Below are 25,347 nucleotides of genomic sequence, written 5' to 3' on the forward strand. Positions count from 1 at the left end.
CCTGTGTTTTTAAAGAGCTTTTTTTTTTATTAAATTTTATTTAGTGCTCACTACGAGCCAGCACTTCTATAATTACTTCACATGTATTAAATTCATTTAATTCCCATGACATCCGTATGGGTGGCACTAATATTGGCGTTTTAGAAATAAGGAAACAGATTAAGTAGAGACTATATTTCCGAATGCATTTCCCAAAGCCCAGAGGTAACCCTCATAAATGTTTTTTGTTCTTGTTTTTATTTTTTATTTTTTTTAGATTTTATTTTTAAGTATTCTCTACGTCCAAGGCGGGGCTCCAACCTTCAACCCTAAGATCAAGAGTTGCATGCTGTACTGACTGAGCCAGCCAGGAGCCCCAACCCTCATTTGTTTGATGCATAATTTTTTTCTATGGGAAGAAAGATTAAAGTGTATGCAAATGTTTATATGTGACCAAATATAAGTATACATAGTTGGTTTTATTGTTTGTTTTAGAACATCAAGATCATATTACATGTATTACCTAGACTTTGTCTTTTTTTACATAATCTAGTCAGAATTTTCTACATGGGCACCAAGGTCTATGTTATTGAAAGCGCATATTGTATCCCATTGTGTGGCGTCTACCATCCTTTATTTAACCATTTCCCTTTTGTCCATCTAGGTTGTTTACTTTCTTTGCTACCCCAAGTAATGTTGCAGCAAACATCATTGTACATATATCTTTGCTTTCTCACGCCAGAATTTCTTTAGCATGGATTCCCAGAAGTGAAATTGTCGATAGATGTGCAGGTCTTAGATTATGATAGATACTAGCAGATTGTTCTCTCATACCCCAACAATATATGAAAGTTTTCTTCCTTTCTTAGTCTCTCAGCTGTTTTTTTTCTTTTCTTTTGTCATCAGAAGATAAGAGATTCCCCAATATCTATTGTGACTGGTGTTTTGAATATAATAAAGATGAGATCCACCTGTTAACTGTTCTTGACCAAATGAACAGGCTATGATAGACACAGCTTATTTAAACCCATCTAAATGGCAAGAAGAATCACTCCACTGGTGTTTTCCTGTGAATTACCATAGTATTTATATGCATGCCAATGAAGGGGTGAAAGTGGCATAATTTCCCTAGTGTTATAATTCTCCTCAATGGAAAAGCATAGAAAAAGCAAGGAATAGGCAGCTATGACCCCTAGAAAGGGAGCTCAGGCTAAGATACCCGGTAGCCAGTTATCTTCTTCACTTCTGTTTACCCTGTGTCAGAGTTAATGTACTTGAATGACCATAAAGAAAAATTTATTCATTGATTGAAAAAAAATCATCATTGTGTCCCTATTCTGTACTAGTATGGTTCAGGCTTCTTGGGAGGTCACAAAAAATGTACTGAACAAACTCCTATAACTAATAAAGATTGGTAAGAATTATCTGCAAATAACTGTATTTGAAATGAATATGCAAAATGACTTATCTAAAAGCACACAGTTGAATAGTGGCAGAATTAGTATTAGAGTCCAGGTCTTATTTCCTCAGATATGCAGTAAATACTTGTGAATGCATGAGCTAATTATTCATGTTCACCATTGATACTGCTGATATATATTAAAAATTAATATCACCCCAGGATAAATATAAATACAAAAATTTAGAGAAAAAAAGATCACTTCTAGCTGGAGATACTTTAAAAGCTTAATGAAAAATGTGGTATTTGAATATGACCTTAAAGAATGGGAGGGATTTTGATTTCTAGCAATTGGTGGGGAAGGAAGGTTTTATACATCTAGAGAATAAGAACAAAAACACTTATGTAGAAAAGGACAAATAAGTTTGAGGAATTTTTAAATCCAAACAGATGGGTTAAACCAAGATTGTAGAGAAGTACTAGAGAAAAGAGTTTCCTATTACTTTTTCTAAAGATTCAAGAGCTACCAAGGGTTTGGGAAATGCATAGTGATCAGCATTCTCGTTCTAAAATATGCTATTATAGGCAATGCTGACTTCTGAGCAATTTTTGCAGTATTTTGTTTTGTGAGAAGGAAAAATGAGTGTGACAGCAAAATTAATTGCTTTTTAAAATTATTTTAATTTTCACTTCTATTTAAAAAGGGGAAACTTTAGGGAAGTAAGAAGTGCTACCCAAAAAAGTCCCATTTCAAGAGGGAGCAGATGTTTATGAGGGATATTCTACATCTCAACAGTCTATTTAGCAAGTCAGACTAAACACAGAACTGCCCCCTGTGAGGATATGGAATTAGCATTGGATTAAATAAATCAGGAGTTGCAGAAATGTTTACCAATGTGATCAAGGACACTTTCATTTGAAAATTAATACATTGAAAAATACTTCCAACACGGCCCTATTGTCCATGTCACAATAAATACTGCTGGGCCTGTTAAGGGTGAATTGGCACCTTTCATGAGGAATGAAATAACTTAGAGTACACCAAGTGTATTTCACACATAGCCCAATCCTTGCCGTGAACAATTACTCTTTATTATGCATTTCATGTCTCTGTCCCTGTGTATGCCATATGTACAAGTGTGACCTAGCAAACATATCACAGTTCTGGTCACCTAAAACAGAATCGTTGTCATCAAGAACACTATAATGTGTTGCAGATGAAGGATGCTGACCCAGCCTCTTGGTAGAAAGGAACCAGTAGCAATCAAGTCCTGATACCAGGATGTGGCTCTTACAACAAAGCCAAGTCGAAGTCATAGTGCTTTCAGATAATGAATCTGTTGTAATCACCAAGTTCGCCAAGTTATTTACTATCCAGTCGCACCCACGTGGAGAAGTTCAGCCTGAGTCTTAAAGAGCCTCCATCTAACAAAGGGATTCAGCCCTTTTAATATATATAAAAGCAGTTATCATTTATGACAACTAGTTAACAGGCATTGTTTTGAGATTAATGATTACATTCCCAAAAGATAAACATTAAACTGAAGTTCTGGTATCTTAAAGGAAACAATGAAGTAATGACCACACAAGGCTCATTCTAGTGTTATACGATGCAGAACAGGATGGTCACAGGTTTTCTAAAAATAGGTATAAGTCAGATTTAATATTTAATATCCCAGCAAATAACATAATTTATGGTCTTGTGGATGATCCAGTCTTCCACTCAGTTCCTTGTCTCTATACCACAAAAGGGTTGATAACCTCTTATCTTCTAAGAGCAATGGGCAAATTTAGAAAAGATTCTATTGGCTAGAACTAAGTGTAAAACTACAGAAATGTAGAAATCTCAGACAATAAAAGAATTTAAACATTGTAAGTTTTTTATATAAAAGATTATGTGGCTTATAATTTCCTGTTCCCCTTCCTCCAAATTATTATCTTCTTCTCAGAGTGTATGATCACACCCTCCTTCTTTACCTGAGGCACTCTACCAGTCTTTCATATGTGTTACTAATCCAAATGCCAACCATTCAAAGTTGAACAAATATTTTCATTTTAAGCCTGAGGAAATGGAGCTCTTGTTAAACAGGCTTTTAGGTGACAGAGTTGGGTTTAGAATTAGGTTTCTCTGTTTCAAAGCCTGGGCTCCTTCTACTGTGACAACTAAACAATTTATAACGTGTTGTCACATGTATGATTTGATTTCGTTTACACGATGACCATATGAAGAGTGATATTCTACCCTTTCCCACACCTTGATGCTAAACTTCTTAAAAAGGATAGTCTATACTCACCTGTTTTCTCACTTGTTTACTCAAACCACTTGAGTCTATTTTCCTACCTCATTGTACCCCCAAACCACTCTAGTTGCTAGGTCCAACAGATATATTTTCAGCCTTTTCACAACTTGCTGTCATATTCAGTTGTTGATGTCCTTGTCCCTTGCATTCTGCGATGACACTTTCTCTTTGTGCTCCTTTGCCCATTCTGGCCCTTCCTCAGTCTTCCTTGCAAAGTCTTATTCCTGCCCCTTAAGAGCTTTTGGGGGGTCTGTTCTATTCACTTTTCTAAAATGCATACTTTTAAAAATATTATTCATACCCATAGCTGGATAAGTAATCAGAAGCCAGGTAATAAAGAGCTTTGCATACAATGATGAGAAATTTCTGCTTTATTCTAGAGGCAAAAGGAAGCCATTGACAGATTTTTAGGAGTAAGAGTAGTGATGCTGCTGATAGAGATTATAGAAGAAGGAGAAACACTGGGGTCATTCAGGTTTTGAGATAAGGTGTCTGAGGTGTCTATGAGAAAACCAGGCAGTCATAGCCACAAAAAGGAAGTAAAAGAGTCTGGATCTGAGCCTGGGCAGAGAGGTTTTGACTAGAGTTGAGGAATAATTCCTCTTAACTCACCAAATTATGGCTCTACATTGTTTGACTGTTCAGCAATTGTTGTATCAGCCCAGAATTTGATAGTTAGCATACAGGAAATGTGTTTTAGTTAGCTTCAAGATCCTTAAGTAAAGTTCAGGAGCAAAAAGAGAAAGAACAGCACTAGGACCAAGAGGAAATGTTAAAATATCGTCTGCCTTGAGCTGTTTTTTTTTTCCGAATCTCATAGGAGCCAGAGTTTCGGCTTTGGGGTGCCCCCTCTGCCTCTTTCTAGCAGTGTGACCTTGGACAGGTATTTAAAGTGGTGGTAATAATGGTCCTTACAGCACTGAGTCATGAGGCTTGAGTGAGAATACGTGTGCAATGCCTGACACACAGGGAAAACCGCAAAGAGGGCTGGCATTTTAAAAATTATAATTTTACAACCTAAAATTTTTGAAATTGAGTCACTATCAAAATTTTCGGTGACTTCATGATTTTCACAAGTGCCAGCCTTAGAGTTATACAATAAAATATTTAGCAGGGGCTCTAAATGAGGATGTTTGTCTAGACCAGTAGTAAGAGAAAAATTAACCTAGCTCATCCTGGCCTGTCACTACATATGAGCACAATTATCTAAAACATGAAGACTTTGAACTAAATGAATACCCCAGTGTCTTCAAGCTCAAAAATTACTCAAGCAGTATCAGCAGTGATTTTATTCCTAACCACTATATGTGTGGCTCTGAGGATCTATAAAGATTATAGCCTGACAGTTTCTGGGCACATCATCCCCCTGCCACCCCAGAGAGCCAACGAGAATTATATACCCAGTGCACATGTGTGATGGGGTTGAAGGAGGACACAGGAAAGAGACCCCTTCCCTTCTACCTCCTGCCATGGGCTAAGCCCTGGGTTTTCACTCCATTTCCCAACAATGCTATGACAACTGGTGTTATTGCTCCATCTTAGAAACAAAGCCATTTAAATAGTGAGTTGAAATAAAACAGAATCCAGTCGCTATAGTCCTTGCTCTTTGCAATATAGGGTCTAGATTATTAGTAAAAAAAAAATTTGTTTTCATTTTTATTTTATTTTTTTAAGTAAACTCTGCCCCCGACATGGGCACAGACTCAAGACCCTGAGACCAGAGTCTCATGCCCTACAGACTGAGCCAGCCAGGAGCCCCTAAAAAGAATTTTGTGTACACCCATGCACACACTGCGCAGACGTAGGCTTGAGTGTTACCTGTGGGCTAAATCCTTACAGCATTGACATGTGCACACCCATGCACACACTGCACAGACGTAGGCTTGAGTGTTGCCTGTGGGCTAAATCCTTACAGCATTGACATTGGTTGCCCGTCAACATTGGTCTAATAGTCCTCTGCAAATTGAGAATGTTGGCAGCTCATAGGCTTTTACATTACGGAGGTGCTGTGGGGAACAATTAAATGTCTGGAGCCTGCTAAGGATTATTAAGTACTAGCGATTCCCCTCTCAGGTAATAGCTTTTGAGCCATAAAGGGACAGTTAAATAAGCACTTCCATTTTAATGTCATTTTCAAGAGATAAAAAGGAGTGCAAATTCTATAATGTCTAAATTTGGTACTGCTGTTAGGGAGGTGAAGAAACTTTAGAGTCATGTGCCTTTTATAAAGGGATAATTGCCTGCTTCTAAACTTGTTCAGATAGAATTTTTTTATTGGAGTAAATTGTAGAAGGTCCACAATGAAGGAGACTCTCTTCCAGCTGGAAATGCATTCTTGCACACGAAGTCTGTGACCCACGCAGCCAGACTCCAGTGACAATGCTTCTGAGTGGCTCAGCTCATTTTTATCCGGTTGTTTTTCAAGCCTGAATTGTGCCAGCGGTTTGTCCCGTCACCGTCAGACCTGGAGGACCTCAGCTCCTCAGTTGGCTTGCCCCTTCTCTGGCCTGATCCAAAACCTCACCCTCTTGGCTCCCTCTTTCTTCTTAAAAACACAAAGACCGAAGTCCAAAGCCCCTTGGCCCCTGGTCTCCATAGAGCTATCTTCCCCTTCTTTTAAGGTCAATTTGTAGTTGGAACTCTTTTTTTTCTTTTTAGACCTCTTTATTTCCCACTCACCTTAAACACACGAGATCACATTTCTGCCACCATTTCCCCTTTCCCTTCCACTGATAAACTCTCCTGGAAGTGTTTTCACTGTTGTTGGATGACCTGTTAGTTGCTGCATCTTATGGACACTTTCAGTGTCTACCTTGACTTTCTTGTGGCCTTTGATGCTCTGACCACTTCTTCCTAGAACTTCTAGAACCCCCCCCCTCGGTTTTCCTCCTTCTATCTGGTCATTCTTTTTTTTTTTTTTTTAAGATTTTATTTATTTATTTGAGAGAGAGAGAATGAGAGAGAGCACATGAGAGGGGGGAGGGTCAGAGGGAGAAGCAGACTCCCTGCCGAGCAGGGAGCCCGATGCGGGACTCGATCCAGGGACTCCAGGATCATGACCTGAGCCGAAGGCAGTCGCTTTAACCAACTGAGCCACCCAGGTGCCCTATCTGGTCATTCTTTCTCAGGTTCCATCAAGGTCCTCAAATGTTGAGGTTCTTCAGGGTTCTCAGGGTGGAACTCTTTATGTGCACTTTAGGATGTGATCCCAACCATCTCCAAGATGATTTCTTCCACCTTTAAACTTCCCCCACTAAACCACCCAAATGTCTGGTCCTGGCTGTCTTCGGGACTCCGACTTCTGAAGCCTACCTAGCATCTCCTCTTGGATATCTCCCAGGCATCTAAACTCATTCTGTCCAAAGCATCCGCTCTCACTACAACCTGCTCTTCCTCCAATGCTCTCATCTCAATAAATGGCTCCACAGTCTGTTAAACCTAGAAATCTATGTATCATCCTTAAAAGCTAAACACAGCATAGATTAAGGGCTAAGAGAAAGATTCCAGAAGCAGACTGCTTGAGTTTCTCAGCTGTCTGATTTGTTAGCTGTGTCATCATGAGTGGGATTTTTACCTCTCTTGGTTCCTCAACTGTACAGTGGAGAGAAGAGCAGTACCTATTATCCTCACAGTGTTGTTATCCTGATTAAATAACTTTTGTAAAGCACCTAATAATCTGTTTGTTTACCCCTTCTGCTGTTTTAATCATTATTCTGTATCGATCATAACACCCACTTCTGTTTAAAGGCATTCCGTATCTTCCATCGCCCTCCACGCCCAAATTCCTCATTTTGTCTGTCAAAACCCTGCATGCTCAGCCTTGGCCCCACCACTGCCCAGCACCAGGCAGAAAACTCCTTGTATTCTCTGGGGCTTTTTGCATGCTCTTCCTTCTGCCTTGAAGACTTCTCTCCCTCAATTCCCAGCCACTTCTGTCTGGACAGCTCCTACTCATTCTGCAAGTTTCAGCCTGAATATCACTCCCTAGGAAGTCTGATCCCGGACTGCTTTGGTGCCCCGCTCTGAATCTCCACACCACCCTATAATTTGCTTAGCATCTGTGCTTCATTACAATTTACCGTAATGGATTCTTTGTCCAGTTCCTCCCTCAGACTATATTCTCTGTGAAATAAGGAACTCTTCCTTTTACTTCTTAACCTCATTGCTTGGAATATCCTGGGTGCTGAGCACATGAGTGAACAAGTGTATGCACCCAGGATATCCTGGGCAGAGCTTCTTATATTGAGCAACATAATCACATAAAATAGGAACCTATGGACTCTTGGGAACCTAGGGAGAAAACAGAAAGTTCACTACCTGGTCTCATAGGAGGAAAAGAATACAGGATATTTTAAATTTTTAATAAATGTTAAATATTTTAATATTTAGTAAGTATTTTTATTTTAAAATATTTTAAATTCTGAGTCAATGATGGGCTTTATTGCAGATTTAAAAAGTCAGTTTTTAAGGTAGAGTGAAATGCTCCAGGTCTGTGTTTCTCAACTTTTTAAGACCATAGTCCGTTCTGAGAAACCACACAATTTCATACTCAACCTCACCCTACCACATTTGACAATTACAATGTAGGGGTCATTTTCTGCCTATTCCCACCAGCCTAGGTTTTATTTAGCTTTACTTAGTTATGACAACATTGATTTTCAAACTATGATATCCCCATTCACATCTCTCAAACCCCAAAATTTAAAATAAGACTCATATATTTCCTTAATGAAAGAGTATGTGTCTGAACTATATTTTTCTTTTTTTTTTTACTTGTGGTATGCATCTTATTCTCATACAGTTGATTTCCTAATGATCGAGCCTTCTTCTAAACCAGGTGCAGTTATATGATAGACAATGTGATTCTACTGATGAACGGTGCATTGCAAAAAAAACCTGTGAAAGAAATTCTGGCCAAGTGCCACCCATTGGGCCGTTTCACGGAAATGGAAGCAGTCAACATTGCGGAGACACCTTCTGATCTCTTTAAAGCCGTTCTGGTGGAAACACCATTAGGTATTGAATGTGTAAGCAATTGTATCACTTCTTGTGTGTGTTATCATAGTCATCAGAAAATGTACATTCAATTCACGGTTTTCTCCATGAATCCAATGTCATACTATACAGATTCCTAGGCGTGGAAGGGACATTAAGAAATCATTTAGTCCAGCTCCCTCATTCTTCCGATGACAACAAATGAAAGTAACCTTCCCAGAGTCACTTAAGGGACCATTCGTAGCCAAGTAGGGGCTGGGGCTCCTCTCCCAACCTCCAAACCTTGTACGTTGTACCAGATCATAGTAAATAAATGATAGCACTTGTAATTTTTCAAAAAAAAATTAATTTTCTAGCTGGGTTTTATATGATTAATTTTGTCTTAAACTTCTGTCTAAATAAGGCTGTATAGAGGCAACATTTTGTTTTAGGAAGTTTAGGAATGCCATTTTTCTGAGAAGCTCAGGGGCGCCTGTCAAATGACCTGAAGCAATGATGAAATAAATGCTAATTTCATTATAATTTAGCACCGATAATAGTTCTAGCCTTCAAAATGCTAATGGGATAATTTTATATACATTATTGTCAGGAAAACTGGAGAGTAGCAATTCATAGCAATTCACTGTTGATCATGTGTCAAGATAGTTGCTGTTGAAAACAGAAATTTTAAAAAGAAAAAAAAATGGGTCATCATTAAATGTGTGGTGCAAAGGGAGCGTGATGGAAAGAGAGTAAGTCTATAATCATGGATATTTGATTCCAGGCTCTGCCTGGTCCCAACATGGTGACTTGGGGCAGTGTGGTTCCCCTCAGTTTCCTCATTTTAAAAAATAATAGTATGTTAGTATAACAGAGCTTTGAAAACTAAAGAAGACACAGTTTTAGTACAACTCAGTGCTTAGCACATAGTAAGGTTGCAAATGATAAATACTACTATGAGATGGGGGTGGGGAGGCTTCAAAAGTAAGCCATAAAGTGAATAGTTCCAAGGTGTCGTGAGGATCAAATAAGGTAAAATACATGCATTGTTTAGTGAACAGCTTGCACATAGTAAGTATTTAGTAAATAATCACTCTTATTGTCATCATTACTGGTAGCTTGATCCATTCTGTGGCTTGCCACTCTACAGTGTTCTAGTCAGGAGTGAGCACAGGGTGATGTGTTCAGGAAATGTTTATAATCATGCTTTGAATTACTTTATTTTGTGGTAATTTCTGCTTTCAGCTCCATTCTTTCAAGACTGTATGTCTGAGAATACCCTTGATGAACTGAATATTGAATTACTGCGCAATAAACTGTACAAAGTAAGTGTCTCCCAAAATACTATGTTTTCCTTTATGACATAATACATTTTGGCCAGAGTTCTTTATTAAAAGTTACTTTGCCCATTAGCCAACTTTTGCAGTTATGATGCTTTGCAGACTTGGAATACAGCTTTTATAGTCCTGGTCTTCTAGTTCAATACATACATGTCAGCTTCCCCTGAAGCAGCAAGATTCTTGGGAGGAAGTTATGCACCCCATTCTTCTCTTCATTCCTAGCTCCTTGCCTGGTGTGCCTGGGACATAAAAGGTACCAATTGGATCGATGGATGGTGGGTGGGTGGACAGATGAGGAAGGCGAACCATATCCGTTTTGAAACAACCAGCATACAGGGGTGTCTGGCTGGTTCCGTTGGTAGAGCCTGCAACTCTTGATCTCGGGGTTGTAGGTTCGAGACCCATGTTGGTCGTAGAGATTACTTAAAAATAAAATCCTTAAAAAAATTTTTTAAAAATAATAAAACAACCAGCATACATAGTGATCCTTGTGTTATGTAGTATCCATCTCTGTCCTCGAGTTTCACCTTGCACAACCTGGCCAGCTATCTGTCTGGACTATGCTGCCACCATTTGAGTAGCTGTATGTCCATTGGGCTGAGCAAAATCTGTCCATTTTCACTCATACAACCATAGCATCTTTGGACAATCTCACAGAGTAACTGAAGGAGTATATGTTGTCATGCTATATAAATAGCTGCTTATGCTAAAACATATGGTCTTTTCAAAAGCACCATGTTGCAGGCAGTTTTCCTTTTTATAAAGAGATGTATGGACTTAGAGGAGGCATCCTTGAGATAGCTAACAGAAAGCACTGTCCTAAGCAAATTATAAGCATTAATTCACTTAATCTAGCCAGCAAAACTATCTGCTATCCCCGTTCCTCAGATGAGAAAACGGAGACATGGAGAGGTAAGATTTACTTGGCAGAAGTCAGTTAGCTAGTAAGTAATTGAGTTGGGAGGCAAACACAGTCAAACTGTTCAGCCCAGACTCTGCCTTCCCAATGTGTCCTCCATGTTCAAAGCCATCCCAAACATGTCTCCTGAGCACCAAGAGAGATTAAATGTCAGCACAGGACCAAATCTAGAACTATTTGTTGAGCTCATAAAAGAATTTGGCACTCTTACTAGAGTACCAAAAATTAACCATGTGAAATAAACCCAAGAACCATGCAAAAAAAGTGCTTGTTAAGGAATCATAAGGTACGATAAATATAATTTTGTTCTTTTTTAAAGCTGTGCAACATGCTTCAATGTGAAAGTTTGTATCAAATTTTTAATAAAATATCACCCTGCAGGACAAGTAATTCAACCTCCATTAAAGTATTTAATAAGCCATGAAAAGCTGATCTAGAAATTTCCAAAGGAAAATATCTTCATTTTATTGTTTTATGATCTTCTTTTTAAGTCTTACCTCGAGGCATTCTATAAATTCTGTAAGAATCATGGTGATGTCACAGCAGAAATCATGTGTCCTATTCTTGAGGTAAGAAAGTCCTTGAATTTCTTTATGCCAAATAATGTGCTTACACACTTTTCACTTATATAATCCTACTTATATTTCTTTATGTTTGAAGCTCCTTTAACTACAGGTGCCTGGGTGGCTGTCAGTTAAGCATCTGCCTTCGGCTCAGGTCATGATCCTGGGTCTTGGGATCAAACCCCACTTTGGGCTCCCCACTCAGCAGGGAGCCTAATTCTCCCCCTCCCTCCACCCCCCTGCTCATGCTCACTCTCTCTCATGCTTCTGTCTCTCTGTCTCTCAAATAAATAAAGAAAAACTTTTAAAAAAATCTCCTTTATCTAAAAATAAAATAAACAACATATATTATTGTGTATATCATTTGATGCCTTCAGTTAAGAGTGGTATTTTCCAAGTTTTCTAAATAGAAGAGTTATTTTGGAATTAGAAAAGAATAATGCTTATAAAAGTTTTGTCATGATTCATTTTGATGTAATATAACAAAGTAGAATATAGTTAGTTAAAAATTTGGTATACTATGAGCGATTGGTAGACTATGAGTACTTGTAATAATAACCCAACTTCCCTCCAACAAGGAACATTGGGCAAGCTGGGAATTCTCACAGTGTGGAACCAAAGTCCACTGTAGGCCTTGTTCCTTATATAAATCCTAAAATAAAGGGCACTCAAACAATCCTCAAGCATTCCAGCTCTGAGTAGGAAGACTCTTCAGGTTAGGTGATTCACAGTTGGCATGCTCACTAAATTATGTGTCAGATGCCACCACTGCTTTCTACCTCTCTAGTTGATGCTATAATCTTTTTAATTTCTCTTTATCATCACAGATTTCATCTATGCTCAGAGATCCTCTTGCTTGCATGTGCGATCTCAGAGATTGAGGCCAGAGATCAGAAGGATCTGGGGACATCCAGGGCATAGTTTGTATTGTGTTTCATATAGATCTCTTATGCTGGCTTCACTTGATTGGGTGGGGGGGCAGATACCATTCTAGACTTAGAAAAGCCCTTTGCTTTGCCCGGTGAAGCTAAGTTTTGTCTAAAGAATACCTTTAATCATTAGATTATCTGTCACAGTGACTTCATTGGTAGGTAGATTAAATAGTTCAATGACTTCTGATTTCAAGAAAAGCCTGATAAGAACTGCCCTTTAGGCAAAAAAGGAAAAAACAAAAAACTTGAATAACTTCATCTGCATATATTTTAACCTAATGTTCTGAAACTGCATATGATAAAATGAGTTCCCCTCAAAACATCTAATCATTAAAATTTTACAGTTAAAGATTCTTTGCTATCCCCTGTTGAAACGCTTCAAGCAAAATCTGTCCTTGAAGTAAAAATTTATCACTGGAAAACTCCAAAAAATCTTTTTTGCCTTTATCTATATTACACAGGAAGTAGGCATTGATAAATAAATAACATTTTTTTAAAGATTTTATTTGTTTATTTGATAGAGTGAGACAGATAGTGACAGAGATAGCGAGAGAGAGCACAAGCAGGAGGAGAGGCAAAGGGAGAGGGAGAAGCAGGCTCCCCGTGGAGCAGGGAACCCAGCGTGGGGCTCGATCCCAGGACCCTGGGCTCACGACCTGAGCCAAAGGCAGACACTTAATGACTGAGCCACCCAGCCTCCCCAAATAAATGACTTTTTTTCATGGTATACTAAATGTCAGAAAGTGAGCTAGTCTCTTTCAGACATTCTGATCACCTAACATAAGTAACCTGCTGGCCCTATGAAGCAGTCCCCTTTCTGGTCATAAATTTTTAACTACTAGCCACACTATAAGAAGCTACATTATCTATGGCTCGAAAGTGTAATTTCTACTGGCATAATTTCTGTGGTTTAGAAATGGCTTGTGTGCTTTATGTCCACAAAATAGGTGAAATAAGAGCTATGGTAAAACTCATAACCCTAGAAAAGATATATAATAACACTATTAATAGTTAACATATATTATGTGCCAGATACTATCCTAAGTGCTTTATATACTTGAATTCGCTTAGACTTCAAAACAGCACAATGGGGGCTCCTGGGTGGCTCAGTTGGTTAAGCATCTGCCTTCCTCAGGTCATGATCCCAGGGGTATTGGGATCAAGCTCCCTGTTGGGCTCCCTGCTCAGTGGGGAGTCTGCGTCTCCCTCTTTCTGACCCTCCCCCCTGTTCATGCTCTCTCTCTCTCAAATGAATAAATAAAAAATCTAAAAAAACCCAGCACAATGAAAATTTAAAAACAGCACAACAACATGGGAGTTTAGTATCTGTTTTTCAGAACAGGCAACTGAGGCACAAAGGAGGCTAGTAACTTGGCTGATGACACACAACTAATAAGTGGTAATGTCAGAATTTGAAGCCAGGTAGCCTAGCTCCGGATCCTCTATGTTTATCTACTATATTACCTCTACATTAAATTCACCATTCGCAATTCTTGTATAAAAGTTAGTGCTAATTCAGTGTGCCTGGATGGCTCAGTTGGTTAAGCATCTGCTTTCCCCTCAGATCATGATCCGGGGATCCTGGGATCCAGCCCTGTGTTGGGCTCCCTGCTCAGTGGGAAGCTGCTTCTCCCTCTCCCTCTGTCGTTCCGTTCCCCCTGCTTGTGCTCTCTCTCTCTCTCAAATAAATAAATCTTTTTTTTGAAAGTAAGTGCTAATTCATAAGCAAGATCATATTGCATGTGCTATAAAAATCAGAAATAGATAAGAATTATGTCTCTGTAATCCTCAGTAATGCAGAAAGGACAGCATAGTATTAGAAGAATCCTTATCACTGTAAGGGTTTGATCAAACTACTATATACCCAGTGTTCCCATTATCCCTTTCCTATACCCATGATACCACCACATTATATTAGGTTTTCTTCAAGCTGTGTTAAAAATAAAAGTCCATTTAACTATCTTTATACATTATGTAGAAGTATTAGTTACACATAGCATGCAATTATAATGTTTCTAATGATATGATCAGAAGAGATTTGTCAGATTTATATAAATTGATATATTTATATAAATATATCAGATCGTGTAATTACCCCCCATTTTATTTGTGCAACAGTAGAGCATTTCCAGTTACAAAGTTCTTCCATATATGTTCTTATTTAATCTCAGTTGACAGGAGACTTCAAAAGACTTAATACTGTAAAAGAGAGCATTAACCTGGCCTTGCATGCAAAAATTTGACCTAATTACAAGATTGTGACTTCATATGGAAAAAAAAAAGAAATTGACATATTCAAGGCAATGCACTGCAGCGTACTGTTTGCTTTCATGCCTTTTATTATTTATTTGTCTTTGCTCTTCTGACAACCTATATGTTTAACGAGACAGTGAAAAACAAGCACAGAAGAAGTGTGTTTCATCCTCCCGAGCTGGCGAGGCTGGGCTCAATTCCAGTTCACTTCACTCTCTTCCCCTCCACCCAGTGCCCCCACAAGGTATTCCTGTCCTCCAATAATGAACCGGCAAGAATGTGTGACCTAACAGCCCAACTCTATCATGTGCAAATGATAATGATTTTGATTAAGTCAACAGTACACTTTACGACAACAACAAAAAATAAGTTATGGTTTTAAAATGAATGCGTGTAAGGAAGAGTGAAAGGGGTTAGGACATCTGGAGTCACCTGTGCTCCACACAGGAAGCCAACCCTCCGTAAATGATAGAGAGGGCTTGAGTGAAATCGAATACCACCCCATTTACTCTCGTCCATAATCAGATGTTGTGTCAAACTGTCTGCTTAGGGATGTTCAAACACCAGATAGCCCTTTTACAATTTCAAGATTACAGTTCTTTTCACTAAGAATACACACACTCACACACAAAGAGCCTCTAGAATAGAAGGAGGTACTAAGGTAAACATGCAGGCAGTTATAATAAAAGGGAAATTAAAGTATAATAAGGATCAAAGGAGATCATATCCAATTGGGGAGGAAATAGAAGGGCTTCTTGTAAAAAAAAAAAAAAAAATGGCATTTGATGGGACCCTCCAATGCAAGTAAGATTCCAACATGGAAGGTTCTGGAATGAAGTACACACACTGTAGGCAAAGGGAAGAAGTAGTTACAAGAACAGGTGTTGGAGTGTTCAGAGAACCTATTGTATAATCAAAGTCCTCTCTTGGCATGGCCCATGAAGCCTTTCCTGTTCTCTTCCCAGCTACCTGTCCAGCCTACTTCTTCACCTGCTTTCCCAGTGCTGGAGCAATGACCATTCCTCCAAAATGTCCTGCTTTATAACTTCATGCATCTTCCTCCTCTAGAATGGACTCTGCTGCTAGGCATGTCTGCAATGCTGCCTATTCCACCCCACTTCTCTCCTGAAAATCCTAACATCTTCTACAGCAGTGTATGTCGATTATTGCTCAATAAAACTGGGCGGGTGGGGGGGGAAGTGAAAAAAAAAAAACTCTAACATCTTAGAACTAGAAAGCACATTAAAGGGCATGTGGGACAATTAATTCTATTGTTGCTCCTCCTGCTCTAATTTTTATTCCAAGGTTTCTGATTGCCATGAAATCTTCCTCTTGCATTTCTTCTGTCCCTGGAAGGTCTAAAATTCCTGACAGTTACATTCAGTAGCCAGGGGCAGCTGCCTTTGCTTCCAAATGAGGCCACTCCCTGCTTCTGGGTCACCCATACTTTCCATGAGGTCAGATCAGAAGGAACCAACTCTCACTCTCCTGATAGGAAACACCTGTTCTAACAAAAGAGTTCCAGTAAAATCTGTTGCAAGTCTGGATTTGTTAATTCGTTGAAAGTAAGCTGATCAAAGGATACTGTAGAGCAATCTATTTCAGCTATTGTGTGTGTACAAATAACCTTGGAATCCTGTTAAAATGCAAGCCCTGGTTTAGTAGGGCTGGACTATGGCCTGAGACTCTGCATCTCTTTTTTTCATGACCTGAGCTGAAAACAAGAGTAGGACGTTTAACCGACTGAGCCACCCAGGTGCCCTGAGATTCTGCATTTCTAACAAGCTTCTAGGTGACATCAAAGCTACTGACCCAAGAAACACACCTTGAGTAGCAACACTGTAGAGAATATTGGAGAATTTTGAAAGTAGGAGAATCACAGACCATTCTGTTGAATTCAGTAAACAGCTGTGATCTTCCTACGTGTCAGGCACTAACAATAAACAAGAGCAACATGATTTCCCGCAAAGATTTTACAGTGTAGTAAGGAGAAAAATAATTTCCAGATTTTAAAATAAAGTAAGTGCAGGGTGTTTCAGGTATATAGAGAAGAGTTTCTCAGCTCAAGGACACTATGACAAACTCCCATGATGGGCAGAGAGGATCCCACGAAGGACAGGCTGAGATGGAATGGTCGCAGGAGGTAGGAGAACCAAGAGACAGAAGAAACATGAAGACCAAAGGAATAGTGAGAAATTTCAAGAAAAACTGAGTGGTTAGAGGAAATTGGCCTGATGTGGAGCTGTTTGCTCAGGTGCCTGGTGGTGCTCAGCACAAAGACAGGACATGAGTATATGTGACCTGCCTGAAAGATCATGAGGTCCAACCCTATCGTCTTTCAAGTGAGGAAACAGGCCTGAGAGGAAGGTAACTTGTCCTGAGCCACCTAATCCTGAGCTACACAGTTAAATTGATTGATATCCAACTTAGAACTTTCAAGAAGAAAACCAGAACTATCAAAGTACAAGCAAATGGTAAGTAGCATAAAGTTTCATTAGGTTAAAAAAAAAATCATACATCAAGAACCAGAGAGAGATGTTAACATTTATGACATGAACCCTTTGTTCCAAACACCCTGCCAGGCACTTCCACTTACATTATCTTGTCCTATCCCTGGACAGACCCCAGCAAGTAGGTACTATTCCCATTTTTTATGGAAGAGACATTTGAGACTCCAGTGACCTATGTGACAGAGACCCATGAGTAACGAATTGCAGAGAGCTTGGGAAGTAAAGTTCAGTGGGGTTTCAAGAGTCATGGACCGTTAACACTGTGTGATCCTTCTCTGGCAAGCAAAATTACTCCATTATAAAAAGAGGCTAAGGGTTGGGCGCCTGGGTGGCTCAATTGGTTAAGCATCTGCCTTCGGCTCAGGTCATGATCCCAGGCTCCTGAGATCGAGCCCCACGTAGGGCTCCCTGCTCAGCGGGGAAGTCTGCTTCTCCTTCTCCCTCTGCTCCCTCTGCTCATGCTCTCTCTCTCTCTCTCTGTCAAAAGAAAGAAAGAAAGTATTTTTTTAAAAAAAAGAGGCTAAGGGAACATTAATAACACGTTTGTATTATAATTAGACATAAATCTGGAAAGGAAAGAAAAGCAAATCACTCTGGAAATGAATTTGTCTACATAGGGTTTTGTTTATAGCATTTAGTACATGGTTAGATTTCACTGATTTTATGTCTTGCAAATTCAGTTTGAGGCTGACAGACGTGCTTTTATCATCACTCTTAACTCCTTTGGCACTGAACTGAGCAAAGACGACCGGGAGACCCTCTACCCGACCTGTGGCAAGCTCTACCCTGAAGGGTTGCGCCTTTTGGCTCAAGCAGAAGACTTTGATCAGATGAGGAGAGTAGCAGACCATTATGGAGTACGTAACTACACCAGGCACCCCAAATGTTTCATATTTCATCACCTGTACTTGAGAAGTTCACACATCAAATTTACATGTTTTCTCTAAATCAGTTACGTTTGTAAGGTAGAAAGCAGTGCCATTCTAGAACTGTCTCTCCCAAAGAAGTACTTCAAGTTTCTAATCCACGTGTGTTGGTTTTTTGGTTTTTGGTTTTTTGTGTTTTTTTGAGGTTCCTGCCAAGCAAGTACTTGTTTAAATCTCCAAGGAGCAGTCATTTGAGCATGTCTTTTGAAGTGCTTGATAAAGCAAGTTTCCCAAGGGTGTTCTGGATATGTGAGCTCATGTCAAAGTTATATAAAATATCCTGACCCAGCAGTCCTTTACCCATTGGGTAAACAGACTTAGGTACAGAATGTCCACTTGAAATACAAGGGAGAATATGGACATACTGGTTTCTGCCATTCCCTTTAATCAGTGGCCAGGAGTAGGGAATGGAAGAAGGGCTGCTGTGTCCTTCCCTTACTCCACATCCAAATGCTCTCTTAAGAGCCTGCAGTTTCTCAGCTCATCCCCTGATTCCATTCCTTCTGATTTATGTTAACATAATGCTCTCCAGGTAACTTTTCCAGAACTGGAATGACACGCTTATCTTTTCTTATGTGTTTCTGAAGCTTCCAGGAAAGAGAAGTCAGCAAACTGCATAAACCTTTGTAGGAGCTCATGTCATCACAAGAGGCTTTTTAGCATAATACTAAATTTTGAGCTTCTCCCCGGTTTCCACCCCTTCTGCACTTGAAATTCCATGTGAATCTTATCAGCTGCCATTTCAAAGAACCCATGAACCCATGCTGGTTAAACCACAAGCATTCATTTATCCTCTGTAATGTGCCCCACTAGCCCTAAGAACCTAATGCAGAAATTAGCTCATACAAGGTATATTGAGAGTAGAATTGCTCTTGCGTCTTACCCTGTAAGGCCTGAATAAGCCAGTGGGCTAGAAATCCATCCATACTCTTTTATCTGGATTTTTTGATATTTTTTCAGGAGGCCAAAGATCCTACAAAAAACATTCAGTCCTTTTGGATAGATTTTTTAGAACAGATACATCATTTCTATATTGCTGGGAAAATATCTTCATACATATTTATAAGAAATGAGAATCTGTTTAAAAATAGCCTCTGTTTTTTAGGTGTACAAGCCTTTGTTTGAGGCTGTGGGTGATGGCAGTGGAGGAAAGACATTGGAGGATGTGTTTTATGAGCGTGAGGTATGGTATAAATGGGAATGCCTTAGTTTATGTATGCTTTTACTCTCTGTTTTAGATGTTTTCTTACTTTGGGTTTTCTTTTGGGGGGCTGCTTTTTACAGTTGATAAGTTCAGTTGATTAAGCACTTTCACAATTTGACAGCCAAATGGGTATTAGTATCTCTGCCTTGGAGGCCCAGTGGTTCACAAATGATGGCTTCCTGTTGAATTGTCCCATCCAGAAACACAATGTGTCCTAGCCAGTACACATAGTGAAGCTATGGAAAGAATGCAGCTCTTCCATAATTAACTAGAGAATCAGAGCTAGGACATTCTCATGATCATATATTGACTATCCTCATGGTGTATACTCTTTTAGGTGCATCTCACTCTCTAATCCATCCCTTCCTCAAGAAGGATTTGTCTACAGTTATAATTTAGGAGGACGATTATAACACTTAGGAATTATTTGTATGGAAGTCTCTCTGGAGAGTCTGGACTACTCTCTTTCCCTGAAAAACAGAAGAGTACTTAATCCATTTATAGTCAGTTCCTGGGCTACTGAACTGTTCAACAAAACGGCTTTTTTTCAGAGGGATGGGGATACCAGATAAGGTCTCTCAAATCTAGAGAACTTTTCTAGTGTATTTTATTCATTTCTCTAAAACCACTGGCCCTTCCCTTTCAATTGATTGACAGAAAACCCTGAAATTTATCCAAATTTTAGGGTAGGACTGGCTTCAGAAAGCAGTTCGGGCCCCTTCCTATAAGTCCTGCTCCAGACATTTCCCAACAGCTCTCTAGTGCCTGTCACAGAAAGAAGTAAAAACAACACAAGTTATCCTATATATTAGGGATGTTTTTAAAATTCCACACTATTGCACAACTGCTTCAAAGAAGGCTGTTAAGAAAGCTGCCCTTGGCAGGAAAAATAAGTGTCTGTTCCTGAAAGCAAGGACCTCCACTTCCTGAATACTTAGCTTGACGTTTTCAGAACTGAATGAGGGACTTAGTACCTCTCATCCTTTTTTCAAAGTGGAAAAGAATAAAAGAATTGTTCCATTTCAGACTTTACCTCAGTTAAACAATTTTTTTTTAAATTTTCTTTTACTGATCTACCTTCTGCAGGAAAAAAACCCCAACTCAACCATACGTCAAGTTGCTGCAGAACATCCTAAGAAAGCTCATAATGTCACTCATTCCAAATTCCAGGGGCCTGTGACATTGCCCTGGAGGAGAGTTAGGCAGCCTGTAAACCTTTTTAACATTTTCAAAGTTGTGGCCAAGGAAAAATAGTTTACCTAAGTGAGACAAGCCCTCTAGCTAGAAGCCAGCTATATATATTACTACAAAGTTCCGCACATACATACACACACAAACACCAAGATTTTCCCAGGAATCTTTGTACTAGCAGTGCTGCAAAGATTTGGAGTTTGTCTAGTGATTCTATAAACCTACTTTATTTATTTTTTTATAAAGTTACTTTTTAAACTACTATTGTCTATCTTTATCTGGAGAGTGACACTAAAGTTCCCTTTAGCATTTGATGACTTGCTACCGTTTTCCTCTATTTGACCCAATTTGGACATTGCCTGTTTAAATACAAATAAGCACTGTACAAACACAAGCCAGTCTGGAGTTTAATATTATTTCATAAATGTAGTACACTCACGCTCCCGGTAAGTGACGGTCTGTATTGTTTTCTCCTTCCTCAGGTACAAATGAACGTGCTGGCATTCAACAGGCAATTCCACTATGGTGTGTTTTACGCATACACAAAGCTGAAGGAACAAGAAATGAGAAATATTGTGTGGATAGCAGAATGCATTTCACAAAGACATCGAACCAAAATTAACAGTTACATTCCAATTTTATAACCCAATGTGGGGCCTCCAATGCAGAACATCTTAAATATTAAGAAGAGCTTCCAAGGAAAATAAAAAGAATTGTGTTGTGTTATCGGGGTTACACAAAAATAATTCACATTGCAGCTTCACGAGTTGGAGACCCACTAGAAACATAGTAAACCAACAGAAACAAAGTGATTCTTTTTTTTTTCCAGCAGCCTTAAATTTTGTTTCGACATTTACGTCTCACTCTTTACCAGACCTTAGACATTAATTCTAATTATCAACCCTTTGGTACTTTTCCTATTCTTGTTTGGTTGTATTAACAATCAGATCTAATTAAAATGTTTTACTCTTGCTTTCACTTCTCTGCAGGCCCCCTTACTGTCTGCTTTACTTTTCCCTCACCTAGGTCCACAGAAATCCTGGGTTGTGAGGCCAGCATTGACCACATGTGATGAAAATATTGTTTTGTTTTTAAGATTTTATTTTATTTTATTTTGAGAGAGAGAGAGCGTGTGCATGTGCACACGGGTAGGGGGTGGGGCAGAGGGAGGGAATCTTCAAGCAGACTCCCCACTGAGCATGGAGCCCAAAGTGGGGCTCAGTCTTAAAACACATGAGATCATGACCTGAGCCAAAACCAAGAGGTAGATACTCAACCAACTGAGCCACCCAGGTACCTCCAAATGGTAAGATATTTAAAGTATACAATGTGATGATTTGATACACATACACACTGTGAAAGGATACCCCCATCAAGTTAGTTATACATCCATCACTTCACATAGTTGCCTTTCCCCACCCCCACCCCCCACCCCTGCCTAGAATATTTGAGTTCTACTCTCTTGGCAAATTTCAGTTATACAGTAGTGTTATCAATTATAGTCACCATGTTACACATTAGATCCTCAAACCTTATTTATCTTATAACTGAAAGTTTGTCCTCTTTTACTAACCCCTCCATATTTCCCCATCCCCAGCCTCTGGCAATGACTTTTCTACTCGCTGTTTGTAGGAGTTAAATTTTTTCCTTTTTTTAGATTCCACATTTAAGTGAAAATTGAAAGGTGTAGCTAAGATTTTAATAATCTATGATTAGATTAAATAATATTTTTCTTAAGATTTATGGAGGCGTGGAAGAGTAGATGATGGTGATTCTCAGCTCTCAGTGTCCAGATCATGTGGTTGTACACAAGGATTCACCTTGGTGGTGTGATGACAGTGATTTATATTGAACAAAACTTTCAAACCCTCAAAGGCTTTTCAGTAGAAAGATCAGAGGAAAGTTATGCAATATCCACACATGCAAATACATAAACAAATCAGAGAGAATAAATACTTCACAGTTTAATTGTCCCTTGTGCTAGGTATAATTCTGTGAAATATCAGGATTATCTGAGCCATAGAATTTAACATGAGTGGTTAACAGTGGCTTTAATCATTTGGGTTCACATAACCCTTTAAGAATCTGATGAACATGGGGCCCCTGGGTGGCTCAGTCATTAAGCGTCTGCCTTCGGCTCAGGTCACGATGCCAGGGTCCTGGGATCCAGCCCCACATCGGGCTCCCTGCTCAGAGGGGAGCCTGCTTCTCCCTCTCCCACTCCCCCTGCTTGTGTTCCTGCTCTCGCTGTCTCTCTGTCAAATAAGTAAAATCTTTAAAAAAAAAAAAAACTGATGAACACTATGGCCACTTTCCCTCAGGTTAATAGACATCTGCACATTCACCCAAAATTTTGCATAGTTTTTGAAAAGACTATGGATCCTCTAAAATCCATTCGTGTGCAACCTAGAGGTCCAGAGACTCCACGTTAAAAACCTCCATTGCATAGGCCAAGGAATAAAAGAAAACAAAGTCATGGATGAGAAAGTATTTAAGAAATATAAGTACTCATATACCCCTCCATCTCTTGGAAGGGCATCCTGTTTGGCTGAGCCAGCATTTTCAGGGTGGAGGCACATGCTTTGGTAGAAAGGGCTCCTCGGGAACCTGGGTGGCTCAGTTGAAAAAAAAAAAAAAAAAGGCTCCTCACCTGGCCAGCAAGGTCAGTCATGTTAATCATGGAAATGATAGAGGGAAAGAGGTCACAAGCAGTTTGCTGTCATACTAAATTGAAATTATGATCCAAAACATCCAACTTTACTTTTTGAAACTATTCATGTTCATAATCCATCCAATGCGCTAACCAATGTTACTATTTTTTGCAAGAAGAGTAGGTGAAAACTTTCTGGATTGGTTAAAAATAAATGCTGATCTATAAATATAGTCAACTGATCTTTGACAAAGAAGCAAAAGCAATACAATAGACCAAAGATAGTGCCTTAGCAAAAAGTGCTGGAACAACTGGGCATCCATATGCAAAAAAAAAAAAAAGACACTAGACACAGACCTTATACCTTTTACAAAAATAACTCAAATGGATTATGATTTAAATATATGACCTATATAATGACCTAAATATAAAACATGAAACTATAAAGCTCCTAGAAGATAAAATAGGAGAAAACCTATATGATCTTGGGTATGGTGATGCCTTTTTTGATACAACACCAAAGACACAACCCAGGAAAGAAAGAATTGATAGCTAGACTTCGTAAAAATTAAAATTTTCTGCTGTGCAAAAGACAATATCAAGAGAATTACAAGACAAGCTATAGACTAGGAGAAAATATTGGCAAAAGATACATCTGATAAAATAATGCTATCAAAAATACATAAAAAAATAAGAAAGCAAACAACCTGATTAATAAATGAGCCAAAGACCTTAACAGACATCTCAACAATGAAGACATAACAGGAGGCAAAGAAACATGAAAAAACGTTTCATGTCATATGTCATCAGGGAAATACAAATTAAAACAATAAGGTACTATTACACTCCTATTAGAATGGCCAAAGTCCAGAACATGGGCAACTCCCAAAGCGGGCAAGGATATGGAGCAACAGGAACTCTTAGTCATTGCTGGTAGGAAGGAGTTGAAACTTATGTCCACACAAAAACCTGCACATAAATCTTTATAGCAGCTTTATTCATAATTGCCAAAACTTGGAAGCAACCAAATGCCCTTTAGTAGGTAAATGGATAAAGAGTGGTACATCCAAACAGTGGAGTATTATTCAGCACTAAAAGGAAAAAAGCTATCCAGCCATGAAAAGACAGAGAAACCTTAAATGTGTATTGCTAAGTGAAATAAGACAATCTGAAAAGGCTACATAATATCTGTTTTCAACTATATGACATTTGAAAAAAAACTGTGGAGACAATAAAAAAGTAGTGGTTACCAGAGGTAACCATAAAAAATTGACATATATGTATGATCCACTAATTTTTTACAGTAAATTTCTCTACTTTAATGGTTATATCCTAATCTGACCACTTTAGTACATCAGGGTGAATATTCTTTTGTTTCCTTATTCAATATAGCCATCTAAGGAACATATTTTTATTTCCTCCCTGGTGTATCTATCCTAAAAAGACCAAGAAATAAGATAGATGATTTAAGCTGGATACTGAAATACTAACATCGGTACCAAGAAACAGAACTTCAGAAACATAATGGATACTAGTTTTCCAAATAAGGGAACTATAGTCAGAATAAGAGTAGACGAATCAAAACTAGATTTCAAGTGTCCTGACTCTTCCCATTGTGTGTGTGCGTTTGTGTGTGTTCTGCTTTCTTTGTGGTGGTTTCATTTTTTATTTTCTCCTTAAGTTATAGCTTCCAGTTTAAGACTAAGGTCCTTGTTTGGTCCAAATACATTTTGTGAAAAAGAATAGAAATGCGGTGTGACTGGCTGGCTCAGCTGGAAGAGCATGGGACTCTTGATCTCAGGGTTGTGAGTCTGAGCCATACATTGGGTGTAGAGATTACTAAAAAATATAAATAAACTTTAAAAAATGATAGAAATCCTATCAAACCATCTTGAAATCCAAAAAGGAAACATATTGCCTCGTGTCATTGGGAATTTGAATTGCTCATGGAACCAGACCCAGGGTGTCAAAGATTTTATTAAGAACTGTCCTTTTGGGGCGCCTGGGTGGCTCAGTTGGTTGAGCGACTGCTTTCGGCTCAGGTCATGATCCTGGAGTCCCGGGATCGAGTCCCGCATCGGGCTCCCTGCTCGGCGGGGAGTCTGCTTCTCCCTCTCCCACTCCCCGTTTGTGTTCCCTCTCTCGCTGTGTCTTTCTCTGTCAAATAAATAAATAAAATCTTTAAAAAAAAAAAAAAAAAAGACCTA

The 25,347-nt window shown here is 39.0% G+C and overlaps 1 protein-coding gene across 1 annotated transcript in view; it reads left to right on the forward strand.

The window, feature by feature from the left end:
• The window catches only part of ATP6V0D2 (ATPase H+ transporting V0 subunit d2), a 42,539-nt gene extending 21,323 nt beyond the window's left edge, over window positions 1-21,216 (forward strand). Inside the window, exons 3-8 of the mRNA XM_021688209.1 lie at window positions 8,516-8,694; window positions 9,898-9,977; window positions 11,403-11,480; window positions 17,850-18,026; window positions 19,201-19,278; window positions 20,973-21,216. Of these exons, the coding sequence (XP_021543884.1) occupies window positions 8,516-8,694; window positions 9,898-9,977; window positions 11,403-11,480; window positions 17,850-18,026; window positions 19,201-19,278; window positions 20,973-21,134 (754 nt within the window). The 3' untranslated portion in view covers window positions 21,135-21,216. The remainder of the gene's footprint in view (window positions 1-8,515; window positions 8,695-9,897; window positions 9,978-11,402; window positions 11,481-17,849; window positions 18,027-19,200; window positions 19,279-20,972) is intronic.
• The last annotated feature ends 4,131 nt before the right edge of the window (window positions 21,217-25,347 follow it).

This window comes from Neomonachus schauinslandi, chromosome 4 (assembly GCF_002201575.2).
Source record: "Neomonachus schauinslandi chromosome 4, ASM220157v2, whole genome shotgun sequence".
NCBI classification, from domain to species: domain Eukaryota; kingdom Metazoa; phylum Chordata; class Mammalia; order Carnivora; family Phocidae; genus Neomonachus; species Neomonachus schauinslandi.